This window comes from Balaenoptera musculus, chromosome 17, assembly GCF_009873245.2.
Source record: "Balaenoptera musculus isolate JJ_BM4_2016_0621 chromosome 17, mBalMus1.pri.v3, whole genome shotgun sequence".
NCBI lineage: Eukaryota > Metazoa > Chordata > Mammalia > Artiodactyla > Balaenopteridae > Balaenoptera > Balaenoptera musculus.
In genome coordinates, this window is record NC_045801.1 from 79,495,856 (window position 1) to 79,513,732 (window position 17,877).

The following is a 17,877-nucleotide window of genomic DNA, read 5'->3' on the forward strand; positions in this document are numbered from 1 at the left end:
CATGAGAAAAATTAGCTCAGTTTATAAAGTGTACTTCTCCCATTTCTCTACCATTATTGTTCTTGGGGTAAATATGATCATTCATTTTCTTTTTCATTTGGAAGATTCTTCAACTAATAACACCAGACTGACTACTGCATCTGGTCTGTGTGTCACCATCCCAGGAGCTGCCAGCCTCATGACCTCGTTGTTGTCAGGGCACCACTGCTGTTGCCGGTGACCTATCACAACTGCTGCCACTGAGGGACCATCCCCATGTGGCCAACACCAGGGGTCTGGAGACAACATCTTTACTGGAACTAGTCTTCCTTCCAGGACCTCCTCATCTACTGCAGCTTAAGCCCTGGGAAATCTAGGAGCATCAGTGGCCCCAGTGGGGACTGTTGACTGTTGGAAAAAAACAAACACCACACGAGGAAGAGGAGAGAAGGGTTCCAGCACTGTCTTGTGAAGTTAGCAACTTCTCTGACAACAACAGAGAAAGCACCCTAGGTTCAAGGTCATCCTTCGTTCATCCTTCTTTTATAAAATCACAGCGAGCTAGACCACAGTGACCTACCTATAACTATTTTTTTTTTTTTAATTTTTAGAAGTATCCATACCCTCTCCTTTCCTAATCTTATTAGCAGCATTTTTGGAATGGCTGTCTCCAAAACAGAACAGGTTAAAAGGAGAAGCAGACACATAAAATACCCTTCATTGCTTCATTCATAAATATAGAATCAAATGTAAAAAACATCAGGATTAAGCCGATAGCTTCTGTTTTAATTTTACTTACTAATGAACCCTTTTACCTCTAAAACTGATTGGGGAAAAATCAAATATATTTACTTAGAATAGATCAAATTGTATTGCATGTTCTAATAGGTACTTGTTGGCATTGAGATTTCTTTTTTAAATTTGAAAAATATATATAATGTGTATGTTGTGCGTGTGTGCGTGTGTGTGTGTGTTCACAGATTCTGATTTCTGTATTAAATGGCTCTTTGATGGGAAAAAAGAGAAAAAAAATCTGAGGCTACACACACCGTCCATCTTAGCTGACCTGGTGAGAATCCACCCCAGTGAGCACACAGCACACTGTAGCTGAAATCTCTCTCCTGATCAAATTTTCCACAGATAATGAACCTCACCCCCGACTTCTCTGCATCCCAGCCCGTCCCATTCCATCCCATCACATGTGAGTGAACACTGACTCTTACCGCAAAAGGCAGATATTAGCTTCTCTTAACATTGCCTTCAGGAAATTATGGTTTCGCATGTGGGATTACTAACTGCATGTTTTCTCCCACAAGGAAAACTAAAGGAAGTTGCTTAACTTTGTTGATTCTAAATCCTAAGGACGCTCATTAGAACTCTACTGATTATATTGACGCTATATACCTGGTAGTTCTGCCATATTTAGACTTTAATCTCCAAGATTTTCTTATCTTTTACTGGCAACACCTTTGAAACTGGTGTCTCTGTGATGAAATATGCGGCCATCTCATACTGATTTTAGTCTCACTGGACTTCTAAAAATATTTTGCCAACATTTAAAACCAGCCCTGGCTAAATTTGATGTTCCTTCAGGGCAGCATTGAAAGAGATAATATCCCGGGGACAGACACAGCTTCCTGTGACTTAGGGGGCGGGTCACTCGGGAGACTGACAGGGGCTGAACATTCAATTTTTGAGCACAAGGGAAGGTGATTTCTTCCTCTTATAGTAACTGAAGATTTCACATTTCTACCTGATGGACAACTGCTCTGCATCATTCTGATATGTGTAACATATGTGTATATATATACGTAATATATATATGTAATATATCTTTTCCAAAAAAAAAAAGGAGAAAGAAAGAAGGAAGGAAGGAAGGAAGGAAGGGAAGGAAAGAAAGGAAGAGAAGGAAAGAAAGGAAGGAAGAAAGAAATTGACCCCTACTCTTTTATTAACTAAAAGAAAGAAAGGGCAACCCCGTGGGAACAATTTAATCAGCCTTGACAGCCAGAACCGTGATTCAGGATAATTTAAATGGTCTGTGACAAAAGAATAGTTAACAGTCTGCAGAATGTGTATTTTCTTTAGCTAGCAGGAGCCTGTTGATTTAGGACCCGGTGTGACTCCACAGGATGTTAGTGAGAAGTGTGGTGGAAGCTCAAGTTTAGCATTATTCACCCCAACAAAACACTCCGAAATCAGTCTGTTAATAAGCTACAAACTAAATCTACCTGCTAAGCCACTACAGATGTCTAGGGAATCCAGGGAGCTGCCTGTATGACACTTGCTGTAGTTTTCTTCTGAAATCATACATGACAACACTGTTAAGGTGATGTCTTCAATGTCATTGCGCAATCAATGATAAACTTTAAAACTTCCTGTTTTATGATAAAATTGTTCTGTCAAACTCAATTTAACATCACCTATTGCAAAGGGGACAACAGGCCCAAATGGAGTCCCTTGTGCTAAGCCCACGTCACCAGACACTTAACACTTAACCTAAGTGCAGTTTCAGTCTCTCCCAGGACTATCGCATGGTTTAACCACTCAACCTGGAATTCCCTGCTCAGGACTGGAGAGTAATCCTGCCCCATAGACCCCTAAAACTCCCCTTAGGAGGGTGGCCTTCCCTGAAACAAAGCATTCTTTGTTAATAACTTCCTTTTTCTTCCCCCATTCCACCTTTAAAAACCTTTCCCCTTCTTCAGCTCAGTGGAGCGCCTTTCTATTTGCCAGATGGGGTGCCAGCCAATTCATGAACTTTCGAATAAAGCCCATCAGCTCTTTAAATGTACTGCGCTGGTTTTCGCTGTTTATCAGGTTTGCTGCCCGCGCAGGAGCAGAGGAGGCTCTGAAGGCTTTGGGGATGATGACGAGCACGGACGCGGTCCCGGAGGTGCCTTCGCGCTCACTGTCTTCACCACGTTTCTGAGAGCTCTCGGCTCCGAACTCGGTGTCTGATCCGCCTTCCCGTCCAGGTCCAGGGCTCAGCGGGCCAGCTGGAGCAGGCAGGGGGCACCATCCAGAACCCCAGCCCCCGGCCCTGGGTTCCGCCCGCGTTTCCCAGTCGCCTGGACCCCCTTTCTCCAGGTCCCCTCCCCAGTCCCCACTTACTGGGCTCTGATGGTTCACTGCTGGGAATTGCTGGTGGTGTGTTAAGGTGCATGAGCTTGTTTGTCTTGTTCTGTGTAGATAAAGGCTATTGCTAATGGGGATCTTGGAAGCCAAAAAAAAGCCACAAAAATTGGTGGGTACGAGTCAAGAATTTTAAGAGCTGTGAGAACGCTTGCCACCAAAGCCTCCTGTGTTAGGTAGGATAAGACTCCTCTGCTAGAATAATGGGTCAGAACAGGTTAGACAGACGCTAGGTCACCCGCCAACCTCAAGAAAATTTCTGTGTGACGAAGTACACAGTAAACCATCACACAGTCTCCAGCCCAGCAGCACATCCCTTTCAAGTATTGGTTTGGCTCCAAGAGAACTGAAGGCTTAGCTTAAAAAAGATAAAATAAACCAACAAACAAATAAATAAATAGTAAAGATGGGAACCTTAAAATCCAAACACTTAGAGACCGTTGTAGGGTTATTATTTGGCCTAATTCAAACATTGTTGCGTGTCAGGAACAGGAAGTCTGGAGGAGAGGGAGAGAGATGGGGCAACAGCTTGCCAGTGGAGCAGTCAGAACACACAGCATTTACCAATTAAACTCACAGTCTTGCATGGGCACAACTCATGGTGCCACAAAACAATGACAATAGTAACATCCAAAATCACTGATCACAGATTACCGTAAAATACAATAATAGCGAAAACATTTGAAATATTGCAAGTACTACCAAAATGTGACACAGAGACACAAAGTGAGCAAATGCTGTCAAAAAAAGGTACTAATAGACTTGCTCGACACAGGGTTGCCATAAAACTTCAATTTGTAAAAAATACAATACCTGTGAAGTGCAATAAAGCAAAGTGCAGCAAAATGAGGTACACATGTAGCTTCATTTAAAAAAAATTCATTGCAAAACACTAATAAAATTTTAAGGACATAAGAGGTACCCCCCCCTCAAAAAAAGAGAAAGATTATGAGGCTGACCTAATCCTGGTGACCCCTCTCTCCTCCTTTGCTGGAGCGCAGTACTTGCTCTACTAACCTGTCTGAATTGTCTTTTCCCTCTGAAGAGAAGACTGACCATAAACAAAGCCAAGTCAGTGGCCTTACAAACACCGCATCTACCCTCAAAGGGGGACCCCCATTTGGGCCCCTCCTAAAGCTGACAGGGCTCTGAGGGCTTTCTGGGAGACTGCTACATTATTTCCTGAAACAACTATGAAAAACAGAAATTAAAATTTAAAAAGAAAACCTTCTAATGCCTTGTAAAGGATTTATGGGTGGATCAACCTATGATGTCATTTAAGTTGCAACCAAATTCCTTGAGGAATTAAAGGCAACTGTCCTCATCTTACAAATCTTTGCAAATCTAAAACTGCCGCTAAAGAGGCAATTCAAAATTTACCTATTCCTTTTTACCAATTCCCAAACTTCCCCTATTTATCTTAAAAGGCTTGTAACTTGCATTCTTTCTCTGTGCCTCTAAGATGTAAATTTTAAAGTACAAACTTCAGAGAGGTAATGCTTATCTGAAAAAAAAATCAAAAGAGGGAAAGGTCATTTGAAACTTAGTTTTAGACATCTGTGCAGGTAGCCTTTACTTATTCCATCTTCCAGAAAAGCAACTTAGATCCAACTTCTTTTGTAACTAGTAAAACATAATCTATGAGGTCTCAGTTTATGTCTGTCTATATGTTTATGTGGGCATATGTATATGTATCTTATGTGATATTTTCCTACCACTGATGGTACTGCAAAAGATAATTAGTAAAAAGGCTCTATTTAATTGGCTTAAATAAAACAAAGTTCCTATATAAATGAAATTCTCAGAAATATAACAGAAACTAACCCGAATGAATTTCAGATTCACGTGATATGGGAAAATATAAAAGCTAGTGCAAGGCTGTTGGTTTAATTGAAATAAGCACGTCTTTAGAGTTATCAGCATTAAGTAAAACTTTTATTCTACCTGAATTTACTAACCAAATTAATTCATGTTATCTCTATTACAAAAATTGTCAGCAAGAAAAATAACTCAGAATAATGACTGACATTGTCCAATGTCTAATGAAGTGTTTCTGGGTAGTCCTTGTAAGAATAATTTAAATAAATAGATGTACATAGGATGAAAACTTTTTAATTTCCCTAAGTGTTTTTGATAACCTGAAACCTTAAAGTTTTGCTAGGTTAAGTGATAAGTTAAATTCTTTGAATATCCAGATCATTTCCAAACAAGATAAAATACTGAAACACTAATTATTGAAGACAGGTTTATCTACTTCCACTTCCTTTTACAGAAAAACTAAAGATATTTGGGTTTATTAATAAACAAGTCCCGTGCCATGCTGAGAAGTTTACTATGAGAAAACACGCATTTCTAGAAATTATAAAAAATAGTTACAGATTTACAGATTTATAAAAAATATTTACAAGCCACAGAATGCTAATGTAAAAGACAGTTCACAATTGTTTACTTATTTATTTTCTCTAAAAATTAAAGCTTTCTAGGGTTAAAATTTCTAATATATGGAGTTAAAACTACTAGAAATTATAAGAGAAACAACTCTGGATGCAAGGAAAATAGATGTGTTTTGGGGTAAAAAAAGATATGGATATGGAGATTCATTTTTGTTAGGGAAAAAGAAAGTAATTTTCTCCTAAAATAAAGCTGGTTATTTCAAAATGCAAAAGAGGAAAAGGACAAACAATGGACACAGAAATCTGAAAACAGAGAGAGACAGAGAGAGAGGGAGAGTATTTTTTATGGTCAAGTTAGCTAAAAATTGAATTGTTATCTTTATAAATGTTTTTAAATTAAGCTTTAATACCAACAGTGTACTTACGTAACACTAAAACTTAGTTTTCTTTTATATGATAAAATGACAAAGTTTCCTTGGACAATTGATCTGTTCTTGATAAGATATTCTGAAAGATTTTTCTTTACCATTTAGGTAATCCACTTAGAAAGCAAAACTTTTGTATTTTATCAAAATGATTTCCTGTGTTTCATGTTATCTTTATCATCTGGTCTTTGATTACTTAAGTAAACCAAGTCTTCTCAATATTAAAAGAGTTGTTTTGCTCAGAACAATGTAACCTTCTATATATGCCTTTGAAATCTTTTGTCACTTAATTAAATGTATCATTAAATATTGTTTCATACTTATCTGTGATTCTATTTAGTCAAGTGTCCAAACCATTTGATATTTTTGACAAACTTCCCCAAATTAAGATTCTAAATAATGTCTTTTTCACCTGGACATAACTTTGGGATGTTCCAGAGGGCCCCTGGAACATCTCAAAAGATTTGTTCTCTCTCCTCATGAAAGGGGGGACGTTAGGCTAATTAGGCTTATTTGACAGGTTATATGGGAAGTACTGCCAAATAAAAAGTAATACTGAGCTTTCTTTATGCTGTACTTGTATGGGTATATGTTATAAGTGTTCCTGAATTGTATAAAATTCCTATAAATCTGATATGTCCTGGTATAATGTTATCAGTCATAATTCTATTTATTATCTTAAAATGTTGTATGTTACAAAAAATAACCACATTCCCTTGCCAATTCCATTACAATGAACTCTCATCAGATTTTTACTAATGAGCAGTTTTGAATCCTTTGTCATTTACAGTTATTGTTTTACTCTAATGTTTTTTCAAAAGTGTTCCTGCAAAAGTACTTCATCTTCAAGGAGATTCCAGGAAAGGACTTTTAACAAGTACAGGTTTCTGTACTTGTCAGAATGCTAGAGACCCCATGGTTTGTTAACCCCTCTCTCTGGCTAACAATCCCAAACTTGGGGAAATTTGCATCTAAGCTCCACCTAGGCAAAGAAAACACACAAGGCAAGAGAAACACTGTTGCATGGTCTATTCACCCTTAAGACTTTACTTGCCTCCACCACTGGCACCTTTCCAGTCCTGAGCCACAGGTTCGGATGGGAATTACCAGGAAGCATTCATGATTCAGGGTTTGCTTCCTTTGTAGGGCTGTCCCTCCCTGGTTAGGAGTAAATGTAAATGAGGCTCCGATCAGGAACCTCTCATTAACTCTTGAAAGTATTGCAGAATCCACTATTAAAACAACAGCTGCTCAGCAAAGATCCTTCGACTCTCTGGCCAAAGTTGTTTTTGATAAGAGGACAGCCCTTGATTAGCTTTTAGCTTGAGCCGGGAGGTGTCTGTGCCGTGGCCAACACCGCCTGCTACACCTGGATTAACACTTCTGGGGAAGTTGACACTCACGTACATAAGATCAAGCAACTTGGCTTAAAAAGGTGACTCCTTCAGTGGGATATTTCTATGACTTATTTGACTTCAATTGGTTTGGGTCTTGACCATGACTCCAAAGTACACTACAAATACTGGGGATTATCTTGCTTATAACAATCATAGTAGTTTCCCTGGTGAATTGTGTTTTCCCAAGAGCTTTAAATCCAAGTTCTCGGCCACTAACCACCAAGTAAATGATCTCCCTAATACAAGAACTCCAGAAAAGGAACAGCGAGAATGACCAACTTAGATATTGTGAACCCGAAGCCGTGTATGTCCCAGGGATTAAACAAAACAGCATGCCCTGTTGATACCACACAGAGGATCAGATAAAACCACGAGAGCTTCAGAGTAGTAGCTGAGAGGGGCGCTCACGCCTTACATTTTGATCACATCTCTCAGAGAAGCTGAGAGTCTGAGCAAAAGGGGAAAATTGTTAAAAAAGAGACAACAGGCCCAAGATGGAATCACTTGTGCTAGGACCATGTCACCATACTGAAACTTAATACTTAACCTAATTGAAGTTTCAGCCTCTCCCAGGACTGTCACCTTTAACCAGTCAACCTAGAATTCCCTGGTCGGCGCTAGTGAGTAAACCTCCTGCCCTCACAGACCCCATCTATTCCCCTTAGGAGGACAACCTCCACTGGAACAAGACATTCTTTGGGAATAATTTCCTTTTTCTGCCCCCTTTCTCCCTTTGAACACCTCTTCTTTTAAACAGCTTGGCAGATGGGATGCCGCCCGATTCATGGATCATTGAACAAAGCTAATTAGAGCTTTAAGTTTGCTCAGTTAAAATTTCGTTATTTAACACACCTAAGGACGTCCTCCAGAGCTGTACTTCAGCCCCAGGGAGCAGACCGGTGGGTTCTGAGACCATTTATGGCTCCTTCAGAGACTGGAGCAGTATCAGGGTCATACGTTAACTGTTTAGAGCACAGACAGAGCTTGCTACAGCACCTAGCTCGATTCTATCGAGGAGGCCCACAGAATTATTCATGCACAATCCCCTGGGGAGAAGCCTTGGCACTGAGTTCCGGGGCCACTACCTAAAGCCTCCTGCTTCTCAGATGCCAAGAGTTTTGGGCTCCACCTTTGCACCACCTCTGAAGGTTCACTGTGATGCAAGACGCGATCAGGGCAGGGAAACTGCCATGCACTGTTCTCATTTAGTCCTCGGTGTTGAAGTGTAGAACCCACTCTCTCATGATTACAAATGCAAGTGTCACTCTAGTCACACAATGACAACTCGGAGTCAATGAGACACCGAGCTGGAGATGGGCCCAATGTACGCCTTTGGACCCAAGTACAAGTCCTTATATGAGGACACTGCTTACTAATACTGAAAACAAAAATTACTGGCTCTGAAAGTAAGAGAAAGAATATTAAGTATTTTCTGTGAACAGACATTTTTATTAACAGCAACAACAAAAGAACCCCAGAAAACTTCAAGGGAAGGAAGAGCTACTTACACCAGAATAGAAAGGCTCACCAGACACACATATCACATCCTGTTCCTGGATCATCAGAATATCTTTGGCCAGGTGTAGCCGCACTTTGAAAGGCTCCTGATTACCATCCTGCAGCAAACAAATCCCTGTCTTTGTCTTCAGACAGAAAAAAAAAAAAAAAAAGCAAAACAGAGAAAAGATACTTAGTTTATAGATTATAATTTTATGGCTTATTTATAGCAAAACATGATGAATAACATCTGAAAGCTAGGGAAAATGCGCTCTGAGGAGTCTGAAACTTAATACAGGTACACAGAAAAGTATAACCTTTTCACATAAAGTAGACCTCAGATAATAGAGATTATGTGAGGAAATCCCCACAAAGATTTGGAAAGTAAGGATTACAGTTTATACAGTATATTTGAAAAACAGCGAAAGTTTTTGTTTAATACTTACAATCTAAATATAAATTTCATAATGGTTTTATTGAGATGCTATTCACACTGTATACAATTCAACCCTTTAAAGTGTTCAAGTCAATGTTTTTAGTGTAGCAATATGCAGCCATTGCTATAACCAATTTCTGACCATTTTGAGCACTCTGAAAAGAAACCTAATATCCCATCTCCCCATCCTCCCACATCCAGTCCTAGGCAACCACTCATCTACTTTCTGTCTCACAGAATTTTAAACCTGTAAACATACCTTCTTTTTTTTTTTTTTTTTTTTTAATATTTATTTATTTATTTTTGGCTGTGTTGGGTCTTCGTTTCTGTGCGAGGGCTTTCTCCAGTTGCGGCAAGCGGGGGCCACTCTTCATCGCGGTGCGCGGGCCTCTCACTATCGCAGCCTCTCTTGTTGCAGAGCACAGGCTCCAGATGCGCAGGCTCAGTAATTGTGGCTCACGGGCCTAGCTGCTCTGCGGCATGTGGGATCTTCCCAGACCAGGGCTCGAACCCGTGTCCCCTGCATTGGCAGGCAGATTCTCAACCGCTGCGCCACCAGGGAAGCCCAACATACCTTCTTATCTCCTCTACCCTCCACTATTTGATCAACCCATTCACCAGCACACATGCACTTTGCACAGAGGAGGGAACCAGGACCAAGAGGTGAAGAACTGCTTGAATTAACACAGCTAATTAAGACACAGCCTGGCTTGAGACCCAAGACTTTTGATTCCCTTCCCACTGTTTTTGCGTCACACATTTTTGGGAATTGTGAACACAGCCCGTGAATATTTCCAAACTTGTACTGCATGGCTTTAAACCATCAGCTTAGTGATCACAGGGCGAGTCCACACATCTTGTCCCTCCTGAAGCAGGCCAGGGTTGTAATATTCGCCAGACAAATGGAAATATTCTCCTTAGCAAGGGCACTTTATGGTCCCATTTACCAGAGATGCAAATGGAAATTCTTTTGAAACAGAATATAATCACTGGCTGTTACTCTGAACTAAAAAGTCAACAAAAACAATGACTACCTTGGAAATTACATTTTCATTTAATAACCACTGAGCCGTTCTTAATTTGGATAAAGGGAGAAGTACACAGAAATACATTTTTATCCTTACTATTTAATGAGCACAAAATCCCAGACAAATAACATGAGACTTTCCCTTGGAATATAAATTACATGTGGATTGCTAGGGGGTTGTTTCTTTAAAAGAATGTTCCATAATGTTGATGAGAATATACTTAGGTACCGCAACTTCCAGAGATAACTCTTTCTGTAAATTGCTTTTTCCCATGTGAAAATACATACCATTATACCCTCTATTATATACAATGTTAAATTGGTCTGTAATTATTTTGTAAGTGTTATAGTATCTTTTAAGGAAAAACAAGCTTTTCCAGGAGCCATGATGGCATCAGGCCCTCCTCTGAGGCTGTACATAGCTGGGGCCCCTAAATCGTATCCATTAATCTACCACAGAGCTTAACTCAAGTGAGTATGTCTAAAAGACAAAAGAATGTCAGCAAAAGCAAATTATATTTTCCTTAATACAGACACAATTTTTGTACATTTTTCACGCGGAAAAGTCTCTCATGCTTACAAGGTGATCTCGGCCAGGGGCCAACATCGGGACTTCTGAGATGCATGGCAGAGAGGGGCAGGAGATAATATCAAAGCTAAGGGAACATAATTGGGCACATTTGCTGATTTTTAGATGTACCGTACATTCCAAGCCATTTTCCCCCCGGAAGTGTAATGGAATAGCTGGCAATCACAAATAAGGCTCTGTCTCGACTTGTGGATGAAAGAGGGGCTTTTCCCTGAGATCCCATAAATACATTATTGTTACACATCAAAGAGATTGCAAAGATCACCAGGGAAAGTTTGAGGAACTAAAACACAGCTATGAGGTTTCTCTCATCACATTTCTGATATGGTCAAAGCTCCATTCACTCAAGTAATGTGTGAAATGTCCCCTAACTATCAGATGGTTGTCTGGAAAATAGAACACAGACTTGGAGCCCATGCTTGACTCTTCAGAGGACAAGAGTGAAGGAAAATAAAGAATGAGGCAGCTTTTTGTTAGAATTAAATATATATATATATACACACACCAATACATAGCTGTTTGGAGAAAATAACAAACTGAGAGATAATGAAGCTAACAACATATTCACATTAAAATACATTTTCCAGGCATTACAGATGTTACATTTATTCTACTACGAAAATTCAGCTTATGGACTTGAAAATACATTAAAAAGCCGACACACACATCCACTTTGCCAATACTGTGTAACATTAACAGGGAGTCAGACGTGAATTAGACAATCACCTTTGGCCTCAGAGTATTCCTACTTCTAAAAATGCACATGTATAAATAACATGCAGTATGATATTTGAGCACTTGATACAGGAGCAACATAGAGAAAGGACTTAACTATTCCTGAGAGAAGGGGCATTAGAGGAGGCTCTGTAGATAGAAGAATGTGCTGCTTGTCTTGAAAAAATAAATCAAGAACACAATAATTAGAGAAGGCAAAAGTGATTTTATCCAAAAGGGAAAAACCTGAGTGAACACATAGAGGCATGAGAACGCATGGTCCATATAGAACATGAGAATGCATGGTCCCCGATGATGGAGAACGGAGCCCCGAGGCCGAGCCCGTGGTATGTGGGAGGGGCCGCGGCAGAGCGCAGGGGTGGGGCGGGCAGGGCCCTGTATGGTGCGCCCAGCGTGTGAACGGGCGGGAGGTGCCACGGAGGAATCTAAGAGCGGTGAAATAACATAAACGTTTCGAGTTAGGTCTTATGAATGTATTTCCTACAGCAGAGGAGAAGATGGATAGGGACTGGGGAAGTGAGAACATAGCTCCTGTTGACAGAAACGTAAACCTTGAGCAGGAACTTTGGGGACGCGAAGCTACTGGATCCGACCCGGAGCTGCTACAGTAGATGGAGGAAGAGGGGTGAAACCCACTCGGGGCACCCCCAGCGCAGGGCAGCACTGCTGGACGGGCACCACCACTGTGAGAGGTGGGCATGTATCTCACGCAGTCGGACTGTGTGCCCCGAAATACTAATCCCCTTGACTCTGATAACCCAGGGCAGCCGTCCTCGTGGACGGGACAGAAGCGGAGGCGCAGAGATGGGTGCGAGTCAGGATGTGAACCCGGGCTGCCCGGCTCCAGACTCCAGGCTCCAGGCTCTCATCCCCTGGCCCTGGTCCCCTCATGCAGAGGCCTTTGAGGGGGTGCCTCCCCCAATCTTCCCACATACGAGGACAAGGCTATCCGTGTCTTTCACCAGGTAGCACTTTGGTTGCCAAGCATCTCCTTATGGGAGTGCAGAGAGTTCTGAGGAGGACACCATCTTGAACCAGCCATTCTTCATGGATCAGAGCGATGGCCAGTGAGGGGAAAATGAGACAGAAACCACTCTGGGCCTGAGGGATGCTTTCCCTGCCAAAGCTAGGCTGCTGAGGGAGCACAGGACACCAGCAGATACCGGGAGAGGCTTGACCCACATGGGCTCATCCCGCAAGGACTGCTACAGGGCTGAGAATGGGCAACAGGACACTAAGAGTGGCCACCGGTGCAGCACAAACTAAAACACTGAGGGCTGCAAAGTCTTTACAGATCTGTGGACCCAGATTGTTCAAAAAATTAAAAAAATCATTCAAATAATGATCAGTCCCACATTTTAGTATAAACTTAAGGCCTGCACTCAAGTTCTTTTTCTTTACTAACATAACAGTCATTTGTCTTCAAACTTTTTAAACTGGGCATGCATCACGCATAAGTGAGGAAATGCATGTGCTACATATAGCATGCAAATATATTACATAATTATAAAACATACGTAGAACTTGAAAAGTGATAAATACATTCAAAGGTTGTTTTCCTGTCCCTGATGGATGATCCTACATTGCAGCTGGATTTTGCAAAACCCACACTGAAGACTATTTGCTTAGAGGAATATTAAAAGGCAATACCTCTTAATTACTTAAAAGGCAATATGTTTAAACATCTAGTCATTGACTTGTTTTCTGTGAATCAATGAAGTGTGTTCATGAATTTACATGGATTTACTCTGTTTGAAAAACAAACCTCACATGTAAACTTATTAAGAATGTATGCTTCGCATAAACCAAGTACCTTTGGAAGTTTAAAAAGTAGACTATCACCCACTTTCTACTTGAAAGTTAAGACCTCTTTAATTTAGGCTCTAGTCCTTGAAAGAACACAAACTGCGTTTTCATGAAACTTTAATATCCGTGTTCCTTTAACCTTGAAGTGTGGAATTTGCAATGTCAGATATAATAAACTTCAAGAAACTAGGCAGAGACCATCCTATGCACGATAGTCTTGTAGGAATCCTCATATTTCTGTATTTTGGTTGCCAAATCTAATTTAGCTTGTCCTGTAAGCCTATCGTTGTAAGTGGTATGTAATTCCTTATACTGTACCATCTTGCAGTAGCAGCGCACTAAATGCCGTTTCACACAAGATGTTTCAAACTGCGTTTTACCCTTTCCTTTCCCTGCTGGGATGGTGTCTTACCTGGCCTCCTCCTTAGCTAAATTCCAGCCACTTTTCAAGCACTTGTGCAAGACTTGTATCTCCTTGCAATCTTCAGAGGCCCTTCCATCCAAAGATGAGTCCTTAATATTTGAAACTCAGGGCTTTCATTGAATAAATACATTCACCTAACAATTAATCGTGCATTTAGGCATGACATGTAGTGACTTCCATAACATTTAGTTCCATGTCACATCATCTGACTTCACCTTATATGCTGTTATCTAAAGAAAATCTTAATAATTTATTACTCTTTTCATTTTTAAGGATTATTAATCTATAGGACCCAGTACAGTCTTTTATTCATAGTGGGATTTTCAATATTTGTTGATTGAATCATAGTCACAGATTATATTTTATTATATGAGACTAAATTATATGTGTGCATGAATTATTAAATTATTAAATATATGTTACAGAGAAATATGTATTTTCATACTCAACACCTAGATGTGATCCTATTTTAAAGAATGTGGGTATGAAAGTGAACTATGAGGAAAACCCACACTAAAGACAGAATGTGGGTTTACTGGAACACACAGTTATTTTTTTTTTAATTAATTAATTTATTTATTTATTTTTGGCTGTGTTGGGTCTTCGTTTCTGTGCGAGGGCTTTCTCCAGTTGCGGCGAGCGGGGGCCACTCTTCATTGCGGTGCGTGGGCCTCTCACTATCGTGGCCTCTCTTGTTGCGGAGCACAGGCTCCAGACGCGCAGGCTCAGTAGTTGTGGCTCACGGGCCTAGTTGCTCCGCGGCATGTGGGATCTTCCCAGACCAGGGCTCGAACCCGTGTCCCCTGCATTGGCAGGCAGATTCTCAACCACTGCGCCACCAGGGAAGCCCCCACATAGTTATTTTGACGACACTTTTAAAGGCGGAGAAGTCAGTAATTTTGCCTGGCTATGCATGCACTTTTTCTTCTATAATGTGGGTTTTGCATTTGTCCTGATTGTATTCTCTCTCTTCAGTTTTGTTTCTTTTCAGACTTTTGAATCCCAATTACTTAAAATAATTACAACATTTTCTTTTTAAGAGAAGAATTTTTTAAACAATAAATAACCCTTCTTTTAAAAAAAAGTCTGTATTAGATAATTAAGATGTTTATATGAAACTTATCTAGCCACACTTCCATTCCTTCACAAAGAAGAGACTTCTTGGCATCTGCGTGGTAATATTCTATCTGGATCTGTCTGATGGACGTGGATATCAAATTTTCATCTTTAGTAGTTTATTATCAGTCAAGAGAAAGTCAAGAGAAAACAAGTTTCATTTAATGTATCTTTGATATAATTTTCAGCAATGTAGTACTTCAGAAAGAGGCCCAAAATTAGACTCAGGCATTCCAAGCTATACATTATGGTTTTGCTTTTACCTAATTCATTAAATGTCACTCAGCATTCTCGTAAGACCTCTCCATTTGCTCATCTGCAAAGTGGCAGAGTTAAGCTAAATTGTCTTTAAGGTGCAGGTCCACTTAAACGTTCTAAGACTGTGAATTTCTGGCAAACTCTTTGATTCCGGTCCATCTTCAGGGCGATCTGATCATCCTCAGGGCACCAGAGTCCTGCACCACTTCCAATCCAGCCAGCATGTGGCAGACATGCGGGAACTGCTCTGATGGTTCTGAGAAGGTCTGCTCCACGCTGGCAGCGTTGAAATGGTGAGATCCTCAAGGGATCATTGCCAGAGAGCAAGAACGTCTACTACAGAAGTAAGGTAAGAGGACCTCAACGGTGTCACCATTGTAAAATACAGCTGAACCTCAGACAGAATTTGATGTATGTTTCAAATCAATGAATCAAAACATTTTGTGTAAGAAACGGTCTGGGAAATCAATCTTATACAGCCTCTCACATCCAAGGTGAACCATGTGTTAGAAACACTGGCCACTGTCCAGTCTCTACCACATGCGTCTCCGATGTGTGTCACGCTGTCTCATTCACACAAATATCCATTCAGATTGATGGGTGCTTTACCACCCAAAATGTAAGATAAAACTTTAAAAAGAAATTGTAGGTTTACTACATTCCTACAAAATTAACAGTACGATAACACGTACTATATTTACAACCAGAAATGACACAATTAAAATTTATGCTTCTAAGTTTAAGCTCGGAAAACAGTAATTTTTTTTTTAAGTATGAACTTTTGAAAGGAGCTGAATTAAAAGATGAGTAAGTTACACATTCTGACCTTATAATATTCAGGGTAGCATGTGAGAGAGGTTTGTAAACAAATAGCTGTAATATAATATAATTTGAAAAGTGCTAGCATGTATAAAGTATTTTAAAAAGTATTACCATACTTAAACTTTGAAAATAAAACAACAAAAAATAACCGTAAGTATTGAAGGAATGAAAGTAATTTATTATTTTTTCTGAACAACCTAAAGTTGAACCTACTGTGACAAATGTTTTTTTTAAAAAGATATTTTTGCAAGAAATTTAACACATGACATTTCACTAAAAGAACAATTTTGACAAATGTTAATACTGAAGATTTTTTAAACTTTATCATAGGTAATCTAGTCATGGTTTTTTCCTTGGGTTATTTGTACATACTAAAATATTTTAAACCTTTTAAGCAAATATGAAATATTTTAACGTATGAATATTTGCATTTTGCCTGAAGAGTGAAAAGCCAATGCTTTGAATGTTGCATGGAAAGATAATCTTTCTTCCTAAAAGAGAAGAGCTGCATTCCTGGGGCCCCAAGTCCATGCCCTGTTGACTGCACACTTGGATGGACGGCCTTTAACATCCTTGAAAGAGCAATGAATGCATCACTTCCGCTCACACCGAATGTGATGACAGCTCTACAGAGAGTCGCCATACATCAACACTTAATACTGAAATACTTAAAGAATACGGGAATCATAAAATCAAAGGCTTTTAGTGCTGAAAGGGACCTTAGATGTCTTCTAATTTATAACCATCTATGTGAAAAGAATTAGTTCCAGCTCTTTCACTACCTGAAGCCTTCAGCGCATAGTTTGTGGGGAGAGACAATTCAGTCCAATGAAACATGCGCCCGTCTTCTTGAAGGAAGACTGAAGTCCCGGGGCTTCCCCAGGCCCGTGAGGCCTTTCCAGCCTTGCAGAGACAGCTCGCGCTCTGGAAACGCCGTGGGCCCATCACCCGTCCCTCTGTGGAGAGCCATCTTCCACGTAAATACGTCAGGGAGGGCCCAGCGTTCCCTGTCTATCACCTGTTTCCCCTCATCAAAAAGAGAAGGCATGCGACCTACCTCCTCACAGGTAGTCCTGCAATCCATGTGCTGCGGCACCGCAAAGGATGTCGTCTGAAAAGACAGAGAAAGGCCATCAAGCACAGCGTCGAGGGGCAGAGAGGAGGACATAACGAAGTACAGTAAATTAGGCAGCGGAGCCAGCGGGCAAACTGTTTACAGCCACCTGTAAGGACAAGAACTCCCAGGGGCCAATGAAGCGACGGCAGGAGGAGAGGAAACGTCTTCACCTCCAGCTTCCGTGAAGAATAACCCTACGGCCATGGCTCCGCGGGCCGAGGATGTGCATTTCCAGGCCCCTCTCCCTCCACTCAGCATCCGGATGGGACCCAGGGCGGGATTAGCCTCCCGCTCAGGGGCTGGCTCACCCCCGCATCCACTCTGAAACCCCACTGGGCAACTGGGGAAGAAACTTCAAAAGGGGTAATTAAAAGTTGCCTTTCATGTGGTTATCTCTTGATAAAAGGTTGACTAATTTTTCTCTTTTTAATTAAAAAGCTACATGCATGAATAATTCTCTCCGGAACTTAAAATGTAATTCACAGACAGAGTGATCTAAGAAAGCAAGCTATTTATCAGGGTGAATAATATAAAGATAAATCAATGTACGAAATATCTAATACAGATTCATTTAGTGGTCACTGTAATATCTAAATGATAGGCATAGACTTAAATGCACATAAATGCATATAAGTCTTGTTTTATTTTAAATGCTTTTGGAGAGTTTTGTTTTAATTATGTGATGAACTTGTCATAGAAAATTGGCATCCTGCCAGTATAA

General features: G+C 40.5%; 1 protein-coding gene across 2 annotated transcripts in view; it reads right to left on the bottom strand.

Moving 5' to 3' along the window:
- Positions 1-17,149, bottom strand: part of SNTG1 (syntrophin gamma 1) — a 206,273-nt gene extending 189,124 nt beyond the window's left edge. For both annotated transcript variants that reach the window (XM_036830508.1, XM_036830507.1), the window contains exons 1-2: positions 17,097-17,149; positions 8,838-8,972 (exon numbers count right to left, since the gene is read on the bottom strand). In XM_036830508.1, the coding sequence (XP_036686403.1) occupies positions 8,838-8,972; positions 17,097-17,123 (162 nt within the window). In that variant the 5' untranslated portion in view covers positions 17,124-17,149. The remainder of the gene's footprint in view (positions 1-8,837; positions 8,973-17,096) is intronic.
- Between the last annotated feature and the right edge of the window lie 728 nt (positions 17,150-17,877).